At 27.2% G+C, this 24483-nt stretch overlaps 1 protein-coding gene across 1 annotated transcript in view; it reads left to right on the top strand.

The window, feature by feature from the left end:
* Positions 1-24483, top strand: part of LOC100214073 (periodic tryptophan protein 1 homolog) — a 65695-nt gene that overhangs the window by 14748 nt on the left and 26464 nt on the right. The window contains exons 4-9 of the mRNA XM_065813019.1: positions 7907-7992; positions 8110-8206; positions 15305-15415; positions 15515-15630; positions 19244-19320; positions 19453-19549. Coding sequence (XP_065669091.1) covers positions 7907-7992; positions 8110-8206; positions 15305-15415; positions 15515-15630; positions 19244-19320; positions 19453-19549 — 584 coding nt within the window. The remainder of the gene's footprint in view (positions 1-7906; positions 7993-8109; positions 8207-15304; positions 15416-15514; positions 15631-19243; positions 19321-19452; positions 19550-24483) is intronic.

The raw sequence follows: 24483 nt of genomic DNA, 5'->3' as shown, positions 1-24483 counted from the left end.
ACAAAACAGAAAGAAAGTGTTAGAAAGTGGATTGAAGTTCTCAAATCTGATGCTGACAAGTTAAGCATTGACGCAGAAGTAAAGAGAGACTTCACTGTTCTTGCAAAAGCAAATTCTTTTAGAAACACAATTTTAGAAAAAGAACAAACAATTAAAGACCTTGAGCAAAACTGGAGCAATCCAAAAAAGAGATAAAATAAAAAAGTATATATATATATATATATATATATATATATATATATATATATATATATATATATATATATATATATATATATATACACACATACACGTTTGCATGAGTTTAAACAAACTTTACATTAATATATGTATGTATATATGATTTATATTTAACACACAAACGGTTATATGTATGTATGATTTGTCATACATACATACATAGTTCATATCATAACAAATGTCATACATTTGTTATGATATGAACTGTCAATAATACTTTTAAAGACATCATTGACAGTAAATTGTTACTTGATTTAATTTTCCATTAACCAGGAAAACTTTTTTATATTAGCGTTTTGCTAATATAAAAAAATTTGTTAAGAAGTTTTGATGTAATTTATTTCACTAAAGATATAATTCAGAGTATTTTTATTCAGCGCGTTTTTGAAATATATTTTGAAATAGCTGCGGTCAAGTCGTCAAAGCAAAATGTAATTTGCCTGGTCATATAATGACATGTGATCGCATGTCTTCCTGTGAAACACTGTAACCATTATCTAAGATTGTCTTCAAAAAAAAAAAAAAATTTTTTAAAATGTATTTATTAATACATCACATAAATTGCTATTAACTGTAGTATTAATTTAAAGAAATTGCATCAAGGGTTGATTTAAGTAGGGAGGTCAGAGTGAAATTCACAATCTAATTAAAAGAAATTTCCTCTTGTCTGAAAGATAGATTGTTGTTTTGAAATGTAAAAATTTTCTCCTGCTGATTTTATTATGAGCAGTTTTTAAAAAAAAAATTACTCATATGATAAATATAGTTTTTTTCAATTAAAATATTTTATCCTTACAACTATTCAGTTTTAAATTTAATTAATGTTTGTGTAACCAACCACCAGATTTTTTAATTGTTATATAATTTTGGTGTTGATACATTAAGTTCTGATTTTACTGTCAAAATTTTTTTATGAGGTTAAAATATTTGCAAAATAACATTTATCATTTATTAAAGAAAAAGCAAGTTTTATCTTTATTTTTATTTAATTTTAAAATAAAATGTTTTTAAATAGTTTAAGTTTTAGTTCTCCTAAACAAAAGAAATTGTAATCAAACTAATAAAAGTTTTGTTATAGTCGAAATTCTGATTTAGCAGTAAAAGTTATTAAAAAAACTGTTTTCGAAGCATGAAAATTATTTTTTAACAATAAAAAAAAAAAGAAAGAAAATCTGAATCATGATTTTGAATGTTATGTTAATGCCTGGTTATCTATTGTTCAGTTAATGTTATAAAAATATTTTCAACACATAATGTTGTTTTAATAATTAACTGTAGCACAATAAAAATTGTCAATTGATTTTTTTACATTCTCAAAAAATTAATTTTTCTTTGTTCTCCTAATAATTCAACTTTCATTTGGAATCTATTATAATTACTTTCTTTTAACAATAATGCCAATGCTGTTTTTTTTATAACGCAACATAGCTAATTAATTTACACTATATGTAGTTAACTACTGTTTTATAATGGCATATAACTACATATTGTCTTAGAAAGAAGTGTTTATATATTTATGGGCCTTCAAATCAAGCATTATTTTATCAATTTGTTATCAAATACAAATCATCAATTATTGTTAATTAAAAATAGTAAATTAAAGACTTTATTGTATACGGTAAGAATATATTTGGCAAAATCCTGCATAATTAGGCCTTATTAGAAAAATCCTGCAAGGGCTTTTTGGAGCCAGCACACCTCTAGTAATTACATTAAGCCATTACAGTTAAATGAAATTAAAAACATTTACTGGTATAAAAAAAAAAAGCAGATCTATTGTAGAGTAAAAAAAAAATCTATTGTACTTTTAAGAGTCTTTCTGTCCTTGTGAAGAGTCTTTGTGCTTCTTTATTAAAAGTGTCTGGGTAATTCCATGTCTAATGAACCAGGTCATGTTACCATACATCTCAGATTTTGCTGAATTTTATACAGTTAAGAGTGGTTAGTAAAATAAGAAATCTTTGAAACTTTGAGCCTCTGGCTCCAAAAAGATGCTGAAATATGACCATTTTACTTTAGCAGATACTGACCAGGCCCCTCTTGTCCCCTTAAAATTGCAACATTTATTTAGAGGTTTCAAGTCACATAACTTTGTTTTATTTTACTTGAAAACATGTAACTGGCTATTTTTGGGGGTGGAAAATCCAACGGAATGATCAGAAGTGTAAAAAATTATTATTAAGTACCTGTAATTATCAGTTTAAATAAGTTTAGGCAATTTATTATATACCTGTTTTTAATGCTCAAGAAACCGATGTGGCCTTTTTGATATCAAAAAAATATATATTACACATTATTCTATATTCATTGATCTATCAAAAAATATAAAGATTTTGATCTGCAAGTATTTGGATAACAGGGCACAGTTCCCACTTTTTTGTAGCGGAATATTGCAATTGGTTTTTCACTAACTTCCAGACTAGCTGGAGCTCTGAAAATTTTTGAATTTCTGTAGTGCCAATGAATGTGCATGTTAAAATTGTTTTCAAGGCCCCAAGACATTAGGGGGAACTGGAGAAAGTGCCCCACTTTTTTGTAGTGGGATCTTGTGATATTTTTACTACCTTCCAGACAAACTGGAGCTCTGAAACTTGAAGCATTTGTGTAGTCCTAATGAACGCGTGTTAAAATTTTTTCCAGGGCAGATGACCAGAGGGTCCATGGGTCAGGGCACTGGGGCCATGCCCCACTTATTTTCTCAAAAAAAAGTATTTTTTTTTAATGTATTTTTAATAAAGTAAAGATAATATTGTTTTTTAAAAGTTTTTTTGGTTTGTACTTGTTCTGTTTTATTTAATTATTTACAAAATAAAATACAAAAATATAAAGTCTCAAGATTGTGTTAAGATTTGCTTAGATGGGTCAACAGTCAAAGTTTACATATGTCCAGTTGTTGTTACAGGTGCATCAATGGTACAAATTATGTTGGTAATTGGAACCCAACACTCATCTGCTCTAGATGGTCAGAAAAGTTTGTTTAAAGGACTGTGCGGGTGCATAAATATTACCATAACATCTTTCAATGTTATGGTAATATTTATGCACCTGCACCAAATTTCAATCCAAATTTTCATTATGTTGATGTTATTTTGCTGATTAGGTTAAATACTTTGAATATCAGGAAAAAAAAAACAGGCCTGTTATATTAAAATCTTCACTTGTTTGTTTAAAACTAATAATATCTATAGATTCTGAGTTAAAATGATGATAGCTCCTAATTCCAGGAATTGTTCTACTTAGTCAAGCATTTTATTACATTCAATATCTGGTCATTTATGGGGCTTTGTAAATTTGCATTTGCATTTAATCGTTTACAGTGCCACCAATACCATCACATGGTGACTTATCATGACTTGTAGCAAAAATGTCCACTCTGCATCAATATCAAAATCATCTTTATGGAGACAGATATTGTAATAGTTTTTGTGGTTTTTATACTGTGCAGCACAACCATAAATAAAGAATCTTTGAAATATTAGAACAATTTTCTTTTAAATAATTAACTATTTGTGTCTTAACTTCATACACTAAACCAATGTCATGCTCATTATTTTCTGACATGAAGCAAAACAATTTTCCTTTAAGCTTGTCAATTTCGTTTAATAAATAGAAGGCAACGGGGTTTAATACGCATTACTTTGGCACCAATGGTAACTTTAGATTTCATCTTGAATCACAAATGTGTAGTTTTCTGCAAAAGACGATAAGCAGTCTTTTGCCAAATTTTGCTAAAATAAATGTAATTGTAATTCTAAGGGGACAAGAGGCGCCTGGCCAGTATCTGCTAAAAGTAAAATGGTCATATTTCAGGATCTTTTTGGAGGCTGAAATTTTCGAGGAATTCTTATTTATTAAGTACTCTCATCTGAATAAAAATCAGTATAATCTGAGATATAGGGTGACATTTTTATAAATTTCTGGGTCATTTGACATAAAATTACCCATCTGTCATTGTTCAAAGTTTTCAAATTATATAAATCACCTTTCTCTTGATTTTTTTATGTTACTCATAGACAATGATTTAATGACTAGAAACAGATCTAAGCTTGAGATCTTTGGATCTAAAGTCCATCTAAGACCACAAATTTTTTTTTTTATTTTAACTAGTTCCGAATGGAGTTTTGGTCAACTGCCTATTAAGCTAAATCTGTTTGTTTTTTTTTTTTCTTTAAGATTTTGAGATTGTTTTGATTTGATAAAAAAATCTTAAACTTAAGTAACAAGATTAGAAAAAATGTTAAAACTTATTGAAGACTCAACCCTAAGAATTAGGGTCAGCATTCGGCAATCTCGACCTAACTGCCAACCCAAAAGTGTTGAGGTCGGCAAAAAATTTCAGACCTCATTTCTGTTTTATATTAAGACCTTTGTATCAAGTTTGCTGACCTGATGCCAGCCCGTAAAAGTTAGAGGTCAGCAAATTATTGCTGACCTCATTTTTCCTAATTTCGAGGGTTGAAGACTTGTCATTAAAAAAAGCCTGCTCAAACCAAAACCCTTAGTTGTACTCAACTTATGTACGCTTACTATGTCTATCCTTACAAAAATTAGTTAATAATTCAGTCAATTTATGTAAAATACATAAAAAAAAAATTTAAATAGGAAAATGAAAGAATATAATCAAGAATAATATAATCAGATAAGTTATAAAAACAAAGTGAAGTATAAAGTTTATCAAAAGCAAAACTGAAATTGAAAAAAAATCAGAGTCATTTCAGTCAAATCAGAGTATAGCAAGGTAACTCGATTAAAAAGTTGGAAAAAAACTTAATTTTATTATTTGCTGTTTCCAATATAATTCAAATCTACGTGACATTGTGGAAAATGTATACTAAAGCAATCATCAAAATGTGTCAGGATTTAATCAAGAATAACAGTTTTGACTCAATCAAATCAATCCAACTTTAAAAAACAACAAAAGTAAGGAATTATCTTATTGTGTTAATCGAGAAAGAGTTAAAAAAATAATGACATAGAATTTCAAGCCTACCGATACCCACATATGATACCTACTGATACCCACATAGATTGTTTAAATCATTTAATTTATAAGAAAAATGTTTACATAAACAAGATTCTAAACAAAACATTCCATCATATAGGCCTTGTTTTAAAATAAAAAATGCTTAATGCATTAGCTTAACGCGATATTTGAAAATTCCCTTTTTTATTTTATTTTATAAAGACATTAACTTTTTTAAATTACTGCAATAATATTTTATCATAGCTTTTTGCTGCTTTTTTATCATTACTGTAACAGAAATTACTCCTATAATGTTTATTACTACTATAATGTTTATTTTATTTTATTTTTTCTAACATTAAATAATTAAGTTTAATATTGCATTTTTAAAAATCTTTTATATTAACAAATTTCATACCATTCTTGACATTTGCACAAATGAATTAAAGTATGTTAAATTTTTGAATTTTTAAAATGATTATTTCTTAAATTTCTAATTGCGGCTTTGCAACTACAAACGATTTTTTATTTAAAAAAATTAACAAGTAACAAATAAAAAAATTACATTAAATTACAAAAATTTAATTTATTTACTTTATTTATTATAAGTCTATTATTTTATTAAAATTCGCTGTATATATCGTTTATTAAAAAATAATTGCTGCGATTTAACTTGCGTTATAAATAAAAGTTTAACTTTTAGCAAATTTTTGATGCATTTGTTTATTTAAAATTTAATTTTGAGTAAAAAAAAAAAGTTTAGAAAGGAAAACCAAAAAAACAATTTCGATAAAAATAAGCAGATTTTTTTTAAAAACAAATAAGATTTAAATATATTAAAATATTTAGTAATATTTTTAAATAGATTTGACAGTTAAGTTAAACCAAGCATTAACATTAATTTTAATAAACTTAAATATATTTTTAAAATCAAAATTAAATTATATATTTTTAAAATCTAAATTAGATTATATAATTTTTTTATCAGAAAAAAGTTATATATTTTTATTAAATTAGTTTTAAATTAAATCATATATTTTTTATCAGAATTAAATTATGTTTTTATGATCTTTGCTTCAACCTTAAAAAATCAATCATTACAATAAAATAAAAACAAAATAAAAATAAACTTTTTATTTTATTTGGGTTTTTTTCATTAGTAAATAGCATAATTGTAGAGTAATTTAAAAGCTAAAAAATGATAAAAATTTGCTTAACCAAAATCTTTGAACTAAATAAGCAACTATTTTTACAATAGAAGTATTTTCATAAAAGTTGACAATCCACAATCTTATGATGGACAAGTGAATATTGGTATACCACAGGGTTCCATTTTAGGACCTATTTTTTTTCAAGTTTCATTAATGATTTTCCTAAATATTTATTGCTACATAGTTCAAAATTATTTGCAGATGAGCACTCCTATGACAAATTATACTAATATTGACCAACTAATAAAGAAGACTCAATCAGCATTTAATGAGTTTACTGAGTCATGTTATTCTAATAATTTGGACATACATTGGGTTAAAACAAAAGTAATAATATAGACAAGCAAGCATACAACTAAAATGATACTGCCAACATCTATTATTACAGTTATCTAGTTCAAAATTAAAGTAGTTAAGATGTATTTGAAATGTAATTATTATGTAGTTAAGATATTTGTTTGCATTGTTTACTTATGATACTACCATTTCTTCTTGTCTTGATAAGTCAACACTCTCTGATTGCTTGGAGGGGGTATTTGAGCTTGATAAGGATCTCACTTCTGCTACAGCATGTGGCTCTCAGTGGCTGGTGAACTTTAACTCAGATGAAACTCAACTTTTCAGCTAATTGTTATTGCAACAATCTACATCTTCCTATATTTATAAATGGTAATGTACTTGATGAGTCATCTACCTTTCGTCTTTTAGGATTAACTCTTACTTTAGATCTTTCTCGGAAACCATTATCAAATCCATTGCAAATTACCATCTGCTAAGGATGCATCTCGTTATTGTGCTCAACACTTTCTTTCTCCAGATTCTATTCTTTATCTCTATAAATCTCAAATCTGTCCTTGTATGGAATCCTAATACCATATTCGGAGCAGATCATCGAATGATGCCCTTTCTCTTTTAGACAAGGTGCAAAAATGAATTGTAAACATAGTTAGACCTACTCTTGCAGCTAACCTTCAAACATTGTCACACCGTTGTAATGCTGCTTCTCTTTCTCTTTTCCATAAATACTATAATGGAGCAGTGCCCTCTAGTAGCTAATGTCTCTTGCGCCATCTACTAAAATTCATTCTTCTGTTACTCTTCATTTAATTAAGTCTCATTCTTTTACTGTGACTGCTCCTAGGTGTTCTATAAATTCTTATTTGTCTAGTTTTTTTCCTCAACATCAGTTCTTTGGAATTCGCTCTCTTCATCTTGTTTTTCTGATTCATATAGTTTGCAATCTTTTAAGTTTTCTGTTAATCCTTATCTTGCTTTATAAGCTTCATCTTTTCTCTTCTAGTACTTCCAACTCTAATAATGGTTGCTTGCAGCATTGTTGAAAGTGAAGATGTTTAAAAAACATAATTCAACTTTGTTAGCCAAAGCTTCAAGTTAATATCTACAATTGTGACTAATAACAATGTATTCTGAAATGCATATTAAAAAAATTTTTTAGCTAAATTTTAAGTTAATGATATATGTTTGTTTTTAGGTACAAAAATGACAGGAGCTGGTATGGCAGGCTTAATGTATTTTGTTTCTACAGAGGAAGATCCTTATGTTGATCTCAAAGGAATGGTACAAAAATAGTTTTTTTCTAATTTGTGCAATCAAGTTTAACTATAATTTTTTTTAATTAGATACAACGATGATGACAAAGATAATGTTTAAAAAAAAACTTATTTTTTCATATAGGACGATGAGGATAAAGAAGATTATGTCATAAAAAAGAATGACAACTTATTTGTTGTCGGAAAAATGGAAGAAGATCATAGTTGTCTTGATGTATATGGTAGTTTTTTGCAATAATTTTAATCATTAAATTATTTGTTAATTATGCATTATAACTAATTCTTAAGGGCAATAAACATATTCTTTTATTTAAAAACATAAACAAAATTAATTTTAATGTGTATTATTTTTAGGGATGCACTGATGCAATGAGCTAATTTTAAACTTTGCATTGGCCTTGAATATCATCAACTGATGGCATAATAATAAGAATATCTTTTTTTTCCTTTGTGTTTATATTCTACATTAAGACATAAAATAATCTTATAAATACTATAGAGTATAAATTTAAATGTTGTGTTAATGCATTGGCATTGGCCAATGCATTGGAATCTGTCTGTATGCATTGGCATTGGTCAATAGTAGCTGTTAATGCACCCCTAATTAATTCAATTAAACTGTAATCGATTTCCAAAATATCTATCTTGTAAAAAATGTTTTTTCACTCAGTTATAAACAATATTCAAAAATACACTAACGTCCATAATTATTCAAATGGTCATACTTTTCAATACAAGATATCAAAATTTTACTTATTATTTGGAGAGAAACTGTAAGCAATGTCTACCTGAATTATCTGTTATCTTTTTATTTATAAGGTTTACAAAAAATTAATATAAAGTCCTATTAGATTAGTTCATAAGTTACTTGCCTTTTAATCACCCTTAGCAACAATGAACATCAAACATTTTCTTGGCATTTTACTTAACGGCGTATCTAATTTGTCAAAGTCAATATTATGCCACTAACTAATAAGTTTTTTCCACAACTTATGCATCATTAGACATTAGTTTTTGACTACTTTTAATTCCTCTCATAAAAATCTGATAGTAAGGAGATCTTGTGATTGGGTAGGCTAAATTATTTTATTCAATATTAGATCTTGAACTCAGTCAAATAAGTAATCAATTTTTTGAAAAATATGTTTTCGATTTAAGCCTCAAGTAATTTTCTTCAAAAAAATAAGTGGTTTCCCATAAATCCATCTTTCTGAAGGTGTAGCATGATTTTTTTAGTGTACAATTAAACTACTTTTTTTATTACTCCCTTTACTTTTACAAAATCACCTGTGGCATTCCAAATAAAATAGCCCCACACCTTAACACTACATCCACCATGTTTTCATAGATTTAATGATTTTTTTTATCATAGATTTAATGATTTTTTTTTTCCATACAAACAATCTTTTCTAGACTTGTCAGTCCACGTTTCTAGTCATTGATGATCCTTTTTTTATGTAGTTTTGCTCACTTTAGCATTTTTATTATTCTTATGATTTTTATCAAAGCATTTAAATCAAAATACTTTTAAATTAACTAATAGTGCAAAAATAAACATAAAATATAGTTAAATAAAAAATAGCATTTAAAAAAAAGTTAATATCATTCAAATTATTATGAACAGTAGTATATATGGGAATGATTTCAAACATTTTTAGTGGAGTCAGAATTGCTAAACAAAATCATGACTCCGACTCCAATAGTAAAACTTCTTGATATTGCATGTGCATGTACAAAATATTTAACCTTCAAAGAACTTTCCATATATTTTCATATATTGGTCTAAAAAAAAAATTCTAATTATCGCATAATGTTTTTTAAAGAATTCCAAGAATTTTTCAAAAATTTTGCTTTGGAGTCGGAGTTAGAGTCGTACTCTGAAAATTTCAACTATTGGTGTCGGAGTCAGTATTTTTTTTTTATGACTCCACACCCCTGCTAAATTAGTTTAATGTTAAATTAAATGATTCAGTATTAGGTAAGAAATGCATCATATTTTTAATTTTTTATTGCTTTCATTAAAAAAGTTATTTAAAAATACTTCCTCAAAATTCTTATAATTTCCTCTAAAATGCTAATTTTTATTAAAAACATTTATCACATTTTTCCCATTTAAAGTATTTTGATGTATTGCTTTTTTAAATGCTTATTTTAATACCATATGTTATATTATATTTCGAGATAATTTATATACATCATAGTCATAAGATAGTTGTGTGCACAAACAGCTTTATGTAGATGTATGTAAATTATTTTTTTACCACTTAAAATATTGAAATAAGGAGTAAGTATAGAAACAGACTTTTCAAGTATTTTACGGGTCCAGACAGATAATGATGTATAGTGAATTAATGATGCATGTAAACTTTCTTGAAATATAATTGATATTAAAATAAGCATTTAAAAAAGTATCCAAAAATCCAAAATAAAACAATTTTTATCGCACAAAGGTTTGTGTACCATAGTATGTTATATTTGCACAGCTAGATTATTGCAACTCCCTCTACTTTGGAATAGGAAAGTCACTATTAAAAAAACTGCAGTCAGTTCAAATTTGTGCAGCAAGACTGGTATTTAAAACTAGAATAGAAAATCATATAAATGACCATGAATTTAACAAATTGCATTAGCTGAAAATTAGAGAAAGAATATATTTCAAGGTCCTTTTAATAATGTACAAATCTATTATACTGGAAGCACCAATGCCATTATGCAATTTAATTCACCACTCTATGTCAGAAAGAACACTAATATTAAAGGAAACAAAATGCAGCAATTGTTTTGGTAATTGAGCATTATCCCACTATGGTCCTAAAATTTTGGTATATGCTTCCAAATAACATCCAAGACGAAAAAAAACACAACTATTTATAAGAAAAAACTAAAATCTTATTTAATGATGAATGATGAACAATTCCACCAGTAAACTCTTGAATGTTAGATTAAAATCTCTTGAACATTAATATTAATTTTTTTTTTACTAATATAATAATTTGTTGCACAGATGACCAAGTGTTTTATCCACTAATCTGGCAAAACACAGTAGCTGTGGGTAAACATATGTATTTAATTTAATGTCAGTAATAACTGTGAGCAATTAATGATTATACCAAATTAGCTTTAAACCACTTAATTGAATACAATATTAAACTTTTTTTTCCTAACATTTTTTTCATATATCATTTATTACAATTGAAAATATATTATGTTTACCTATTTTATAAACAAATATATGTTTCGTGACCTATTGTTACAACATATTTTTGCATATATTAGTTTATTTATCTTTGCCAGAGCATATTTTAATATAAATGAATAATTTTAGGGGATAATTTATAAGATTTTGTATAAACACCCAACCCAAACTTCTAGTTGGTGCACTTCTTTGCATGTTTTCCTTAGATAGTCAGTCAATGTAACTTCTTTCCCAGCTCTTTATTTCAGTATGATATTATATTGCTTTTTTTCTTTTTTTAATCTAATTTGCTCCCAACAAAACAACCACTAAAAAGTTAGGAGTTACTAGGAAACAAAGAATAGTGTTAAATAGCAAGGAAATGGTTGACAGAAGCCATGAACTTAAAGGTTGTATGAGTCAGGAAAATATGAAGATTGGAGAGAGTTTCTAAAAATTTAAGTCTGAGGAAAAAAACTAGATAAATAAAAGTTTTAAAGGCAGGGACAGTTACAGTTAAAAGATGTAACTTTGTAAGCTAAATGACAAGTCAAAGGAGAATGAGTTTTGTTTTATGTAAATCAGTGACCATGATAGTATATGTAGCGACCATGATAATATTTGTAGAAAAGAGAAAGAGGTGCAAACTTATGAGGATGGGAGAGCAACTCTAACTTGGAAGATAGAGCAAGTCTACATTTAAACTACGAAGATAACTTTTATACTGCGGTTAGAAAGAAATGATTCAATAATCTCAAAAAAAATTTCAGATGCACCATATAAGGCAAGCTTATGGAGAAGACCAGCATGTCAAATTTTATTGAAAACTTTTGAAAGGTCAAAAAATAGACCTTGCCATCTCAGCCTCGATCTAATGCACAATATAATCTTTCAGTTACAGTATTTAGCAAGTCAACCATAGGACAAAATGATCGAAAACTGTATTGATTGTCAGAGAGTAATTTATTAGACTCAGGGTGGGTTGTTAGAAAGTTGTTGATTAAAGTTTCAAAGACCTTGCTAATAACATAGAGAAGACTGATTGGATGATAGTTGAAGGGGTCAAAGTGATCTCCAGAGTTTTGAAAAATTAGAACCAAAGATGCCGTTTTCCACCCAGCACGAAAAAAAGATTTAGTCAAGCACAATTGTCAAATCCATGAGTTATGATTGGTTGATATGAATTAAAAACATGTTTTGTATCAATACCCAGTAAGCACAAAGATATGTTTTAGATGTCTAAAAAATGTATTGAAACATTTTAAATGTCCAACTGTTTACTGTGTTTACTGGGTATCAACCACTATTATATTTCTAAACCATGATATTTATTAATATTGCAGTGTAGAATATCGATCAATATTACAATTCTGAACTATTTGCTAATATGATATAATACATATTATAGCCTATGATATATATAATAGATGATATTTGCAAATAGAATGTATAATAAATATACAGTACAATCTCTCTAATTCGAATCTTCTTTATTCAAAAACCTCTATAATTCGACTAAATGTAAAGTCACCGTGAAATGCGCTTAAGAAACTTTTTTGTTTAACTTTCTATAATTCGAAAACCTCTACAATTCGAATGGATTTTTCAGACCTGTCAGTAAGATTCTCTCTGTAAATTGAACTTTTTAAATTTTTGTTGTATAAAAAGCTTGTTAACCATCGAACTCTTTTTTCAAATTTCGAATGTTTTGATTTTTTGTTAAACAATTATTGTGAATTATTTCCTTCTGTTTAAAAAATATCATGGCATCAAAAAGACTGCATAAAGAAAACAATTTAAAGCTGAAATACGAAGCTCTACTGGAATTGGAGAAAGGAAAAACAAATAAAGGGGATTTGAAAATCTTTGATATTCCACCAAACACTCTTTCAACCTGAAAAAAGAATAAAGATAAAATCTTTGACGCTATTCGTCTAGGAAATTTGGCTAAACGGGTGAAAGTTGATACGTATTATCAAGTCAACAAAGCTGAACTTAAATGGTTCAAATGAATCAGAGCTGATAATGTCCCAATCAGTGGTTTGCGAAAGAGTTAAGCTTCGAAAATTTTCAAGCTTCGGATGGATGGCTAGACAAATTTAAGAAAAAGTAAATTAATTTCTTATTTTATTTTCTCCAATTTTTATGATTAATGACTTTACAATATATGATTATTCTACAGGTTTTTTTTTAATTGCTTTAAAAAAATAAAGTAAATATTTTCCAGAATTAGACATTCTGGAAACTTGCAAAGACCTGGAAGTTAAATTCAAATGTATGTATCGCACGTATAAGTTACATCCAAGCAATTATAACTTTTTTTTTGTAGATATGGTATATCTTTCAAAACCATTTCTGGAGAGGCAAAGTTTGTTAACAATCAGATGATCGCTCCATGGCTTGAAACCACACTGCCTACAAGTCTCTCTCGATACCCACTTGAAAATATTTTTAATGTCAATGAATTCGGTCTTTTCTACCAAAGTTTGTCTGACAAAAGTTTACATTTAAAAAATGAAAAGTGCATAGGAGGCAAGTATAGTAAAGTGTGCCTGACTGGAATGGCCGCAGGTAATGTTAAAGGAGAAAGACTTTCAATGTTTGTAATTGGAAAATTGAAGTCTCTTAGATGTTTAATGGTGTGAAAAATATTCCTTGTCGCTATCGGGCCCAACCAAAAAATTGGATGTCGGCATAATTATTTGAGTAGTGGGTTAAAGAAATTGACCTAAAGTTTTCAGAAAAGGACAATTGCTTTAATTGTAGATAATTGTTCTGCCCATCCTAACATGCAGAAACTTGATTGGGTGGAGCTTATCTTTCTTCCACCGAATACAACTTCGATCACCCAACCTATAGATCAAGGAATTATCTGATCTCTTAAAGCCAAATATTGCTCACTTGCAGTGAAAAAGCAAATTGCTGCCTTAGAAAAAGAGAACTTAATTGCTATGTTTATGCTAACAAAAGCATGGAATTCCATTCCAGATCAAACCTTCATAAATTGTTTCAAAAAATCAGGAATATTATTAGAAGCAGTGGAAAAGCATGTAAATGATGATAACGACCTTTTCTATGGCTTAGATGTAGACAAGACTGTAATGGAAAACTTAAGAAATGATCTCGAATTGTTAAAATCAAAATTTGATGCAGATTTTAACCTCATGGCTGATGAGTTAGTAGACGTAGATTTCGATGTTTGCATTGTCAACAAATCATCAGATGAAGACATCATTGCAGAAGTTTCTGAGCATGATGCTATTGAAACTGAGAAGGAATCCGATGATGAATGCATTGGTGTTTCTGACAATGCTACAAAACCAGGTCTGAATGAAGCGATGCATGCTGTCACTGTACTCGAGAATTACAGTCTTTATTCTAACTTTGGAGATGATTTGACTAAAGCTCTTAAAGACATAAGTCGTGTCATTGAAATGGATTTAAAAGCCTCAAAAAGACAATCTACAATTACTGACTTTTTTTTGAAAATGTAAAAGTTTAAATCACATAATATATATTGCATTTAGGCCTAAAAATCACTATTCGTTTGTTTGTTTCATTTTTATTCGTTACTTTGAAAAAAAGTTAAATTTCTATAATTCGAAAATCTCTCTAATTCGAACTTTTTTCCCCTTCAAATTCGAATTAGAGAGATTGTACTGTATAATCATTTTAACTGTGCAAATATATATAATCGCTTCCGAGCTTGAATTCATCAGTCTTTTATATATGAATTTGGGTTCCCCACTGAATGTGTTTAAAACATTTGTATTCTTTTTTTTTTTTTTTCGAGAAGATTATTTTTAAATATTGTAGAATTTGTATCATGATGAAACAATCAACTTAAGCCTAAAAAAAAGATTTATTTTAGAAAATTGCTTAGTTTAAAAAAATTAAAGTTAAAATTGTTATTAAAATAAAATTGTTTTTAGATAAAAATTTTTTACCTAAATCTCAGTTTTGTCAGTATAATTTTGCTAATAACATCAATTCAACATCAGTTTTTAAATTAAAACTTTATTCAAAAAATGATTGAATGAATATTTTTTGGTTTAGATAAACTTTAATGAAACACGATAAGTTCTTAAATAGTAGTGTAAAACGTTTTATATTATATTTTCAAATTTTTTATTTTGTTTTTTAGTGTACAATGAGGAAGAATCTAGTCAGTATGTGCACCATGACATTCTCCTTGAATCGTATCCTTTGTGCTTAGAATGGTTAAGTTATGACCCTGTCTTAGATGGAAAACCTGGTATAATTTAAAAATGCTTTTTTTTCCCGATTACTTATGATAATACTTTGAGTTGTATGTTTAGTTGTTGTATATAATATTTAATTTTTAATTATATAGGTAACTATATAGCAGTAGGAACAATGGAACCAGATATTTTGATTTGGGATTTGGACATTGTTGATGTAGTTGAACCAGCCTTTGTTTTATCTGGTATGAAAAAGAAAAAGAAAAAAGTATGATATGCATATGCTTTTTTAATTATTTGTTATTATTTTGTTTTAGGTGGACAACCAATAAATTCAATTAAACTATTCAAATGATTTTTTTTCTTTTTTTTTTCTTGTACTCAAAGAATAAAATAACAATCTTGTTTACAGATTTTTTGGTATTTTTTATCTACAGTATTTTGTGAAATTATTAAAGTAGCTATAATGCATGTTAGAGTAATGGTATCAGAATCAGGTTTGAGAATCAATTTTGCTCTGGCTATAAAAGTGACATTGGCAAGAAAGGAGGCTCAAACTTTACTGTGACAAGACTGTGAAGTCTTTTGAGAGCATCTATGTAAATAAATTTTTGCATGTTCCGTGTCTTGAGGAAAAAAGTTTTAGGTTTACAAGAAGAGCAAAAATATATGACAAAAGAGCAAAAAAGTAAAGAACAAAAAACACTTGAATAAATGGTCAAGTCAGCTAATAAAAGAGTTAAAGGCCAAAGAAGCCAAGGTAGAATGTAGGTATTTAAAATGAAGCAATTACTATTTATGCTGAGCCGTTTGTCACCCTCAATATATGATGATTAGTTACTTTTTTCAATGAATTTATAATTTAACTTAATGTTTCTGATACCAATAGAAAAAAAAACGTCTAGGTAATAAAATTTAATACATAATAAAATTGTTAATATAAAATGTTTTGAATTTATTAATTTCAATGAAAACAATAAATTAAAAAAAGTTTATGTAGACTTTTAGTCTGCCTGATAAACTGAAAATTATAAATTGAAAACAATTTATTAGGTAAAAATTATGTTATAGAAATTTTTTCTTATTTTTATTTGAAACATTAATTTTTTGGTTTGGTTAAAAATAACTTGGTTATAGCAATATGCAGTGGTGTGAAAAATATTAGAATCATCTATAAATTTTACTGATTTTTAATTTTAAAACATGCGTGTTTAGGTTTTAAAAAATAGATACAAGTAAAATAAGTATTTTTTATTTTATGTTATTAAGATAATGGTACCAGTAATTAACAGTTTAAGAGAAAAACTTTCTGTATGACTGTCATAACTTTAAGGTTGTTTACCAATTATATACTCTACTTAGCATACTATCTTCTTGCATACTGTTAATATTTCACAAAGTACTATCTTTTCATCTGCAGCTGTTTTTTTAAAGCATGATTTTATGTTAGTAATTGACTATAAAAAAAAAGTTTTTTTTCAGTATTTGTTTTAGTAGTTGACCATATGTTCAATGAGAGAAAAATAAAAACCATGATAGTTTTTTAATTTTATTCTAGTAAACCTAATATTGCGAAGACATTAAATATATTTAAAGCGATGCAACACAAATACAACATTTTTTTACAAAAGAAATGATGAATAAGTGTTCATTTCTGGTATAAGACCCACATTGAGAACACAAGTTTGGATAGTGGATTTTGCCTTTGTATTTGTTCCCTTATATATACAAACTTATTTTTCTTGTCTTCCTTGGCCACCCGTAAGAAGAAATGCCACCATTAACAGTTGTCACTATCTTATAGCAATCAGCCACAACTTTTTTCCCCTGAACATGGCTCCCTTCTTACTCTACAATTACTAAGTCATCCTTTTACAGAGTAATTTATCTTTGTCTGAAGAATATTTATACAAGTCAGAATCTTCACTAATGCTAATCTCAGGGAAATCGAGAGATCTTAATATTTCTTAATATTTTGCTTATTTTTCTTTTTCTTTTTTTGTTGTCTTTCATTTTCTTTCTTTCCTTTTCAGCTGCTCTTTCTTAGAAAAGTATGAAGAATGGTGGTCTAATAAATCATAAAAATATGAAATGTGCGTATTGCAATGAGTTTAAATAAAAAAAAGAATTACTGAGTAATTGACCACCCTGGTCGATTAGTAAATATTTGAAATTTTTTGATAAATTGTTTGACCACCCTCATTACTGACTACAGATGGACAATAAATTGACATTGAATAACTTTTAATTACTATTAAGCAAATGTATTTTGAAATATAATGATCTAATATTAAAATAAAAGGTACCTATCTTTTTAAATTAACCTTGTTTTTGAAGTGTCCTTAGCAAATTGTGCAAGAAAACTTTAAAATTTTGAAACGAGCGTAGGACATTCACATTGAAATTCAGCCATCTTTGTTCACAGCTGCCAAATGTTTGCAGGGTTTATGCTTGTACAGCGGAATGGCAAGAGAGTAGTTTTCCCCTGTTTTCAAAATCATTCTGCCAGAGTAGGGTTTATTTTAACAATTTTTCTTCTAAATGGTCAACTACTGGCACATGGTCAATTACTGGTATCGTTACCTTAGTTACTTTCAGAAAAAACAAAGAAACTTTAGGGCAAGTTTGCATGATTTCAATACTTTTTAAAAATACACATACAGTAGGATTTGGTGGCTATTTTGACATGTTTTATCCTTACTTGTAAAGTTTTAATGATTGTGGAATAGTGGAAAGTTTGCATTGTTGTTGATTGTGGAATGTGCATTATTAAGAAGCATAAGACACTGCACATTTTTTTTTTTGAACATATAATATATATCATGTGGAAGATAGTACAAGTACAACTTTATGAGCAATGTCACTGCCTTAGTTACAGCAAGTTTTAGAGAGATCAAGCTAAAGCCCTAATAAAACTTTATTAATTTTCTCAGATAATGATTGTCAAAAAAGTAGGTTAAAAGCAATTTATACCATTCCAAAAAATTTTATATTGCTGAAATTCACTGTAAAAATGCTCAGATTCCAGTTGAAAAAATTGTCATTATGGTGCCAGCCAATGATAGCATTTGTCTTTCTGTTTTGATTGGTTTAGTGCAAGAAAAACAATCACATTATTTTATTGCACACATTGTTATTGCCCTTTGCTTTTTCATATGCAACCTAGATCTTTAAAATTCAAGTTAAAAATCCTTTGCAATTTTTTTGATCCAGAACATTTATCGTGTGGGTTGATCAATGGTTGCCTTGATAAAAATTTTCAATCTTTTGTGGCCTAGAAGTTCATCAGATATGAATCTATTTCAAAACATAAAAATAGTCAACATTCAATGAGCTTAACAGCATAAATAAACTTGCAAAATATCATTGACTTTAAATAATGTATATGACACTGAAATCATGGAAATGCACCAAAAATAAAATTGTTGCCCAAAAATAAAAATGGTACATATTGAAAAGTTTTTGAACTAAAAGGTGCACCAATGTGATGTTTAGTTAAACATTATAAAGAAATTACTAATTATACTTCATGAAACCATTTTTTTAATGTTTTTTAAATTGTTGATTCTAATATTTTTTACACCACTGTAAGTTGTATAATCTATGCTAATATATTATGCAGAATTTATGCTATTATGCAGAACTTAGAAATACTTTTTTGGGTAAAAAATTAAAATACTTTAAAAAAGGCTTTTAAAAAAATATTAGGAAATGATAAGTAACAATTTAAATAAACAATGGTAACTGAATAAGAGAAAATTAAAGGATGATGAAAACTGAAAGAGAGATTACAGAGATAATAGTAATGAGTGACCATTTGTTATGATTTGTCATGATAATAATCTTATTTTTTTTTACCAAGTTCATTATATTTTTTGTAGAAATTAAAAGCTAGTTCAACTAATGATAATGGACACACAGACGCTGTTTTATCCTTATCTTGGAATCATAATATTGTGTGAGTATTTTAAATAATTACAAAAAAGTTTTCTATAAATATGTATAATTTTTTAGAAATCTTTTTTTGTCTTTAAGAAATCTGCTTTATGACTACTAGTTTAGAAGTTATTTAATATTTCCCTTTTTTCAGAAATGTTCTTGGAAGTGCGTCCGCAGATAAAACAATAAAATTGTGGGATATGTCTAAGTGTGAGTGTGTTCACACACTAACACATCATACTGATAAGGTATTTTTTAAGTAAAATCAATTCATTTCCTTGAAGGTTAAGCATAAAAGCATCACTAATTAATTTTTACTTTAGCATTATTTAAGTTAAATCACTTTGATATTTAAATTAAAGTAATTTATTTCAACATCTAAAAGGCACAAGAAAACTATGAACAAAATTAAAATCCATCTATCAAATTTCTTCTTGAAAATCTCCTTTTCTATAACAGATCTTTAAATATTGATATGGTAAGATAAAGTAAACCAAATAACCAAACTTGTAAGTTATAAAGATAAAAAATTTATTTAAATAAAAGATAAAAATTAACACATCTTTCCAGGAAAGTATGTAACTGGATTGACAACATAATATTTATAATAACTCGTGTGTTTTAAACGTCTTTAATTAATATTAATAGTCATAATAATAAAGCAAATAGTAAATGACCCAATATTGACTCTTAAATTAAATCACATAGAACTTTTACTGTTTCAGACATTGTGCTTTGAAAACAAATTTTTAGAGATCTGTTAAATAGGAAAACCTTCAAACCAGCAGAATTCAGTATCACAAACACCATAACTGTTGTTGATGTTGATAATATTATTTTAGTATTTGATTACATTTCTTTTGGATTGAAAATGTGAATTTAATACTGGAATACTACCTGGAAAAATCTGATAAAGCCTGGTACTCTCGATAAAGTTTGTAAAAGCGTAGAAATATAAATTTTTTACTTGAAAATTATGATCAACAAGGCATTTTCTTAAAGAACTTTAAAGTTCTGCAATTATAAAGACCTAGTTTAAAAGCAAATTGTTTAAGAATTGTTAGTTTTTTATTTATATTAGTCTATGACAGTAGAGTGAATCTTCAGTCAAAGTCACAGTTCAATATAGTTAATATTATACAATAAAAACATAAATGTAATATAATTAAAATTTTTCGACTAATAAAATAAATTAAAAGATACGACTTCAAAACTTAATAACAATAGAATTTTATATACATTTACAATATTACAGTTGATATATTGTATATAAACCTTTAAAAGGTAAATAAAATGTCTTTTATTATGTTTTTTGTTAGTTTGGATAACTTATTAGAAATCTCCCTTTAGCAAGTGCTGGCACATGTTGGCACATAAGTCACTTGAAAAAAATTTTATTCATAGTCTTAATCTTTTTTATATGATGGAAAAATACAAAAACATAAAACTCTTGCATAGTAATTAATATAAAATAATAGTAACTTGTTTATGTCATTGCGAACTTATAAAAAACAATTACTAGTGTTTATTAATAAACATGCTGTTTTGTTGTTATTAAGTACTTTTTCTAATACTAAGAAAAGGCTCAATGGCTTTAAAAAAGTTGAAAATATAAAATGATTAGAAAGGAAAATAAAAAGTTTATTCAATAAATACTATTTTATAAACAAAAACATTGGGATTATACGACTTGAATTAAAATAATGATTTTAATAACTTAATTATTAAAACATATTGTGTAATGATTTTTATATGAATTTGTCAAATATATTTCTAATCATTAAATTTTTATATATGTAACAGAAGTTATTTTTTGGTTTGACTCATATGTACCACAAAATAGAAATTCAATATTTGTTTTTGCTTTCGAGAGTTTATGCTAGAAAATGCAAAACAACTTCTAACAATGCTCTTTCTTCAATCTTCTAATAATGTTCTTTCTCTTCTAGACAAGATCTACAAATATATTGTAAACACACTTGGACCTGCTCCATCTGCCAAGTCTCTCATCATCGTAAAGTTCCATTTCTTTCTCTTTTCTTTAAATACTGTTTCCTGCTCAAAGGAGCTATCATCTCTAATTCTATCAACTAAAACTCATTCTTGCTTGACTTGTCATTCTGCAAAGTCTCATTCTTTTATCGTTCCCAGCATGCTCTAAAGACTATTATTTGTCTTTTTTTTTCCCCCTGCACTTCAAACCACTCTTTTATTTTCCATGTTTTTCAGACTCATATAAGTCCCTTCAGTTTTTCAAGTCTTTTCCTTGCTCTTTAACTGTATTCTTTTTCTTTCTAGTAACTCACAACTTAATACTGGTTGTTTGCAGGCTTGTTCGGAGTGAATCAGAATTTGAAAAAATACACAGATTAAGACAACTACACAAAATTTATTTTAAAAAGGTCAAACAAAAAAACATCATTCTCTTGTGAAAGAAGTTGATAATGCTCATAGCTTAATCAAAAAAAAACTTTAAATAGGAATGAAGTACTTAGCCTAATTAATAAAATTTCTGTATTAAAAACACTAAAAAGAAAGCCCAAACTTCAACAAAACACTAAGAAGAATGCCCAAACCCCAACAAAACACCAACAAGAATGTTCAAATCCCAAAAAACACTAAGAAGAAAGCCCTAACTTTAACAAGACACTAAGAAGAAAACCCAAACTTCAACAAAACACTAAGAAGGAAGCTCAAACTTAAACAAAACACTAAGAAGAATGCCCGAACTTTAACAAAACACTAAGAAGAAAGCCCAAATTTTAACAAACACTAAGAAAAAAGCCCAAACTTCATACCCTTCAGATATGATCATCAGATTTTTTTAGTTTTGAAAAATTATCAGGTTATGAATTTTTTTAAGTTAATTAGTCTTTTCTATGTCAAACAGCTGAAATAACATACAAATGTCACTTGGAGGCAGAATTATGTGTAAATATTTATAGAAAAGGACATTACAAGTTAGCAAAAAAATACACATTTACAGGAAAAAAGTCCCAATCTCTATTATTAATATCTCATTATTAACAGCACTAATTCCAATTTTTCAATTATCTTCTAATAATTTTTTTATTAATATTTTTACTATAAAAACATTTTTAAATTAATCTGAAGGAATGATTACTATATTTTTGAAATAAAGTTTGTTTGAAATTTTAAAGACATATGTTAAGAAAAATAACTTTGAATCTCTTACCCACACTTTTTCAATGATGTGTTTTTGGAAGTTAAAACAAATAAGTGCTTGTATATTCCAATGATAGATAAAACCCACCTTATTTTGCATCATAAATAATGAAGTTAACTTATCTCTTTTCTTTCTATTATTTAATACTCGGTTTTGTAAAACTGTCAGTTGGATGTTTTTAATCAATTTTCTGACCAAATCTCAGTACAAATTGAAAATAGATATTATGATTCAAAGTTTTTGCATTAACTGTACCCAGAACAGTTAAATAATAAGAAAATATTTATAGCGGTTTAAGTAATCTAAAATTTCAAAAGTTTAATGGCAACGTATTATTTATAGTGTACTTAAAACTGGAACATCTAAAAATATGTGAATAAAGAGAAAACTGTATGCTTAATAATAAATCAAATTAAAAATATTGAGTTATATATAAAATAGGAATAGTCACGTTCTGTTTTAAATTTTTTCATTTTTAACAGATGGGTAGAAAATCAATAAATTATTGAAAAATCAACATTTTCTTGAAATTTTTTATTCACATTAAATTAACTATTTAATTTACCCAAAAAAAGGTTTTATATCTAAACTATGCATTAAAGTCATTCCCATGTTTAAAAAAAGCAAAAATTCCAGGCATTCTCATTTTCAGGATTTCAAGATTTTTTGAGAAGTTTGTCAACTTGAAATCATAGGAGACATTTGAAAACACAATCATAGGAGACATTTAAAAACATAATCATAGGAGACATTTGAAAACACAATCATTGGAGACATTTGAAAATACAATCATTGAAGACATTTGAAAACACAATCATAGGAGACATTTGAAAACACAATCATAGGAGACATTTGAAGAACTAACAATTAATTACTCGTCTAACACTTAATTAATTTTATGATCATATTGCTAAAAAATTTTAAGCTATTTAAATTATAAAATAATACCTTAAAAAGATATTAGAATTAAAAACAGTAATATAAAAATTATATATATATATATACACATGATTATAGAGTTATTTATTTTTCAAGTATCACGTTAAAAAGATCAAAGCGCCTATCATTTTGTTGTTTAACCCTGTTTGATTTTTTTGAGCATAAAAACCAGGGCTGAGGATCTGTATCAAAAATTATTTCCTGCTACCTGGTTTTTATTCTGTGGAGCCAGCTCTGGCTCCTTCATCTGTAATGCTAAATAATTTTTGGTCATGACCACACATATGTAGTGACATCATCAACACAAATGCAGTTCTGCAGCAGTGGGGTTAGAACTTTTGAACATGAGGTAAAGTACATATATATTAATATATTTTATTTACAAAACTAAGCTATTCTAATTTTATGCTTAGTTATGCTAGTTTAAAAAGTTATAACATGAAGAAAGTAATTAATGCATAAGATACTAAAAAATTAAAGAACATGATTTGTTTTATTCAAAATGAATTTGTTTTGAGAAATAATATTGTCTTCTTTCATTGGTTCTCTAAGGTCTAACTGAATAATTTGAAGAGCCAAAAATAATTTTTTCGTGTTAGCCTTTTTAAATGAAATGCAATTACTGATTAAACTAATTTTAAAATATTGTTAGGTATTGTGGTTTAGCAACCATTACTGTTATTTTTGATAAACCATCATTTCCTTTTTATTAAAAGCTTTGATGAATTTTAGTTTAATTTACGAAATTGGGAATAGTATTTCATTTGCACTTTGTAAACATTCAATGAAGCAGCACTTTGCTTGAATATCAAGATGCCTGTCAAAATCTCTTCAGGTGTTTAATTTGATGAGGGTTGATTATCAATGAGTAATTGTTCTTTTTCATCTAAAGTTGTGGATCCTTTATCCATTTTTTCCACAGTTACAACACACAATGCTGCCTTTTTCCTAATCAATTGTTCCAAGGCACAATTAGATCAACATATATTGCAGCTAGTAATGCATCACTGTTGTGGAAAGTTATATCCGGATGAGACATGTCAATCAGAATTTCTT

Source organism: Hydra vulgaris, chromosome 12 (genome assembly GCF_038396675.1).
Source record: "Hydra vulgaris chromosome 12, alternate assembly HydraT2T_AEP".
Classification (NCBI taxonomy): domain Eukaryota; kingdom Metazoa; phylum Cnidaria; class Hydrozoa; order Anthoathecata; family Hydridae; genus Hydra; species Hydra vulgaris.
Note: the sequence above shows the minus strand (reverse complement) of the source record. Positions and strands in the feature narration are given on the sequence as shown.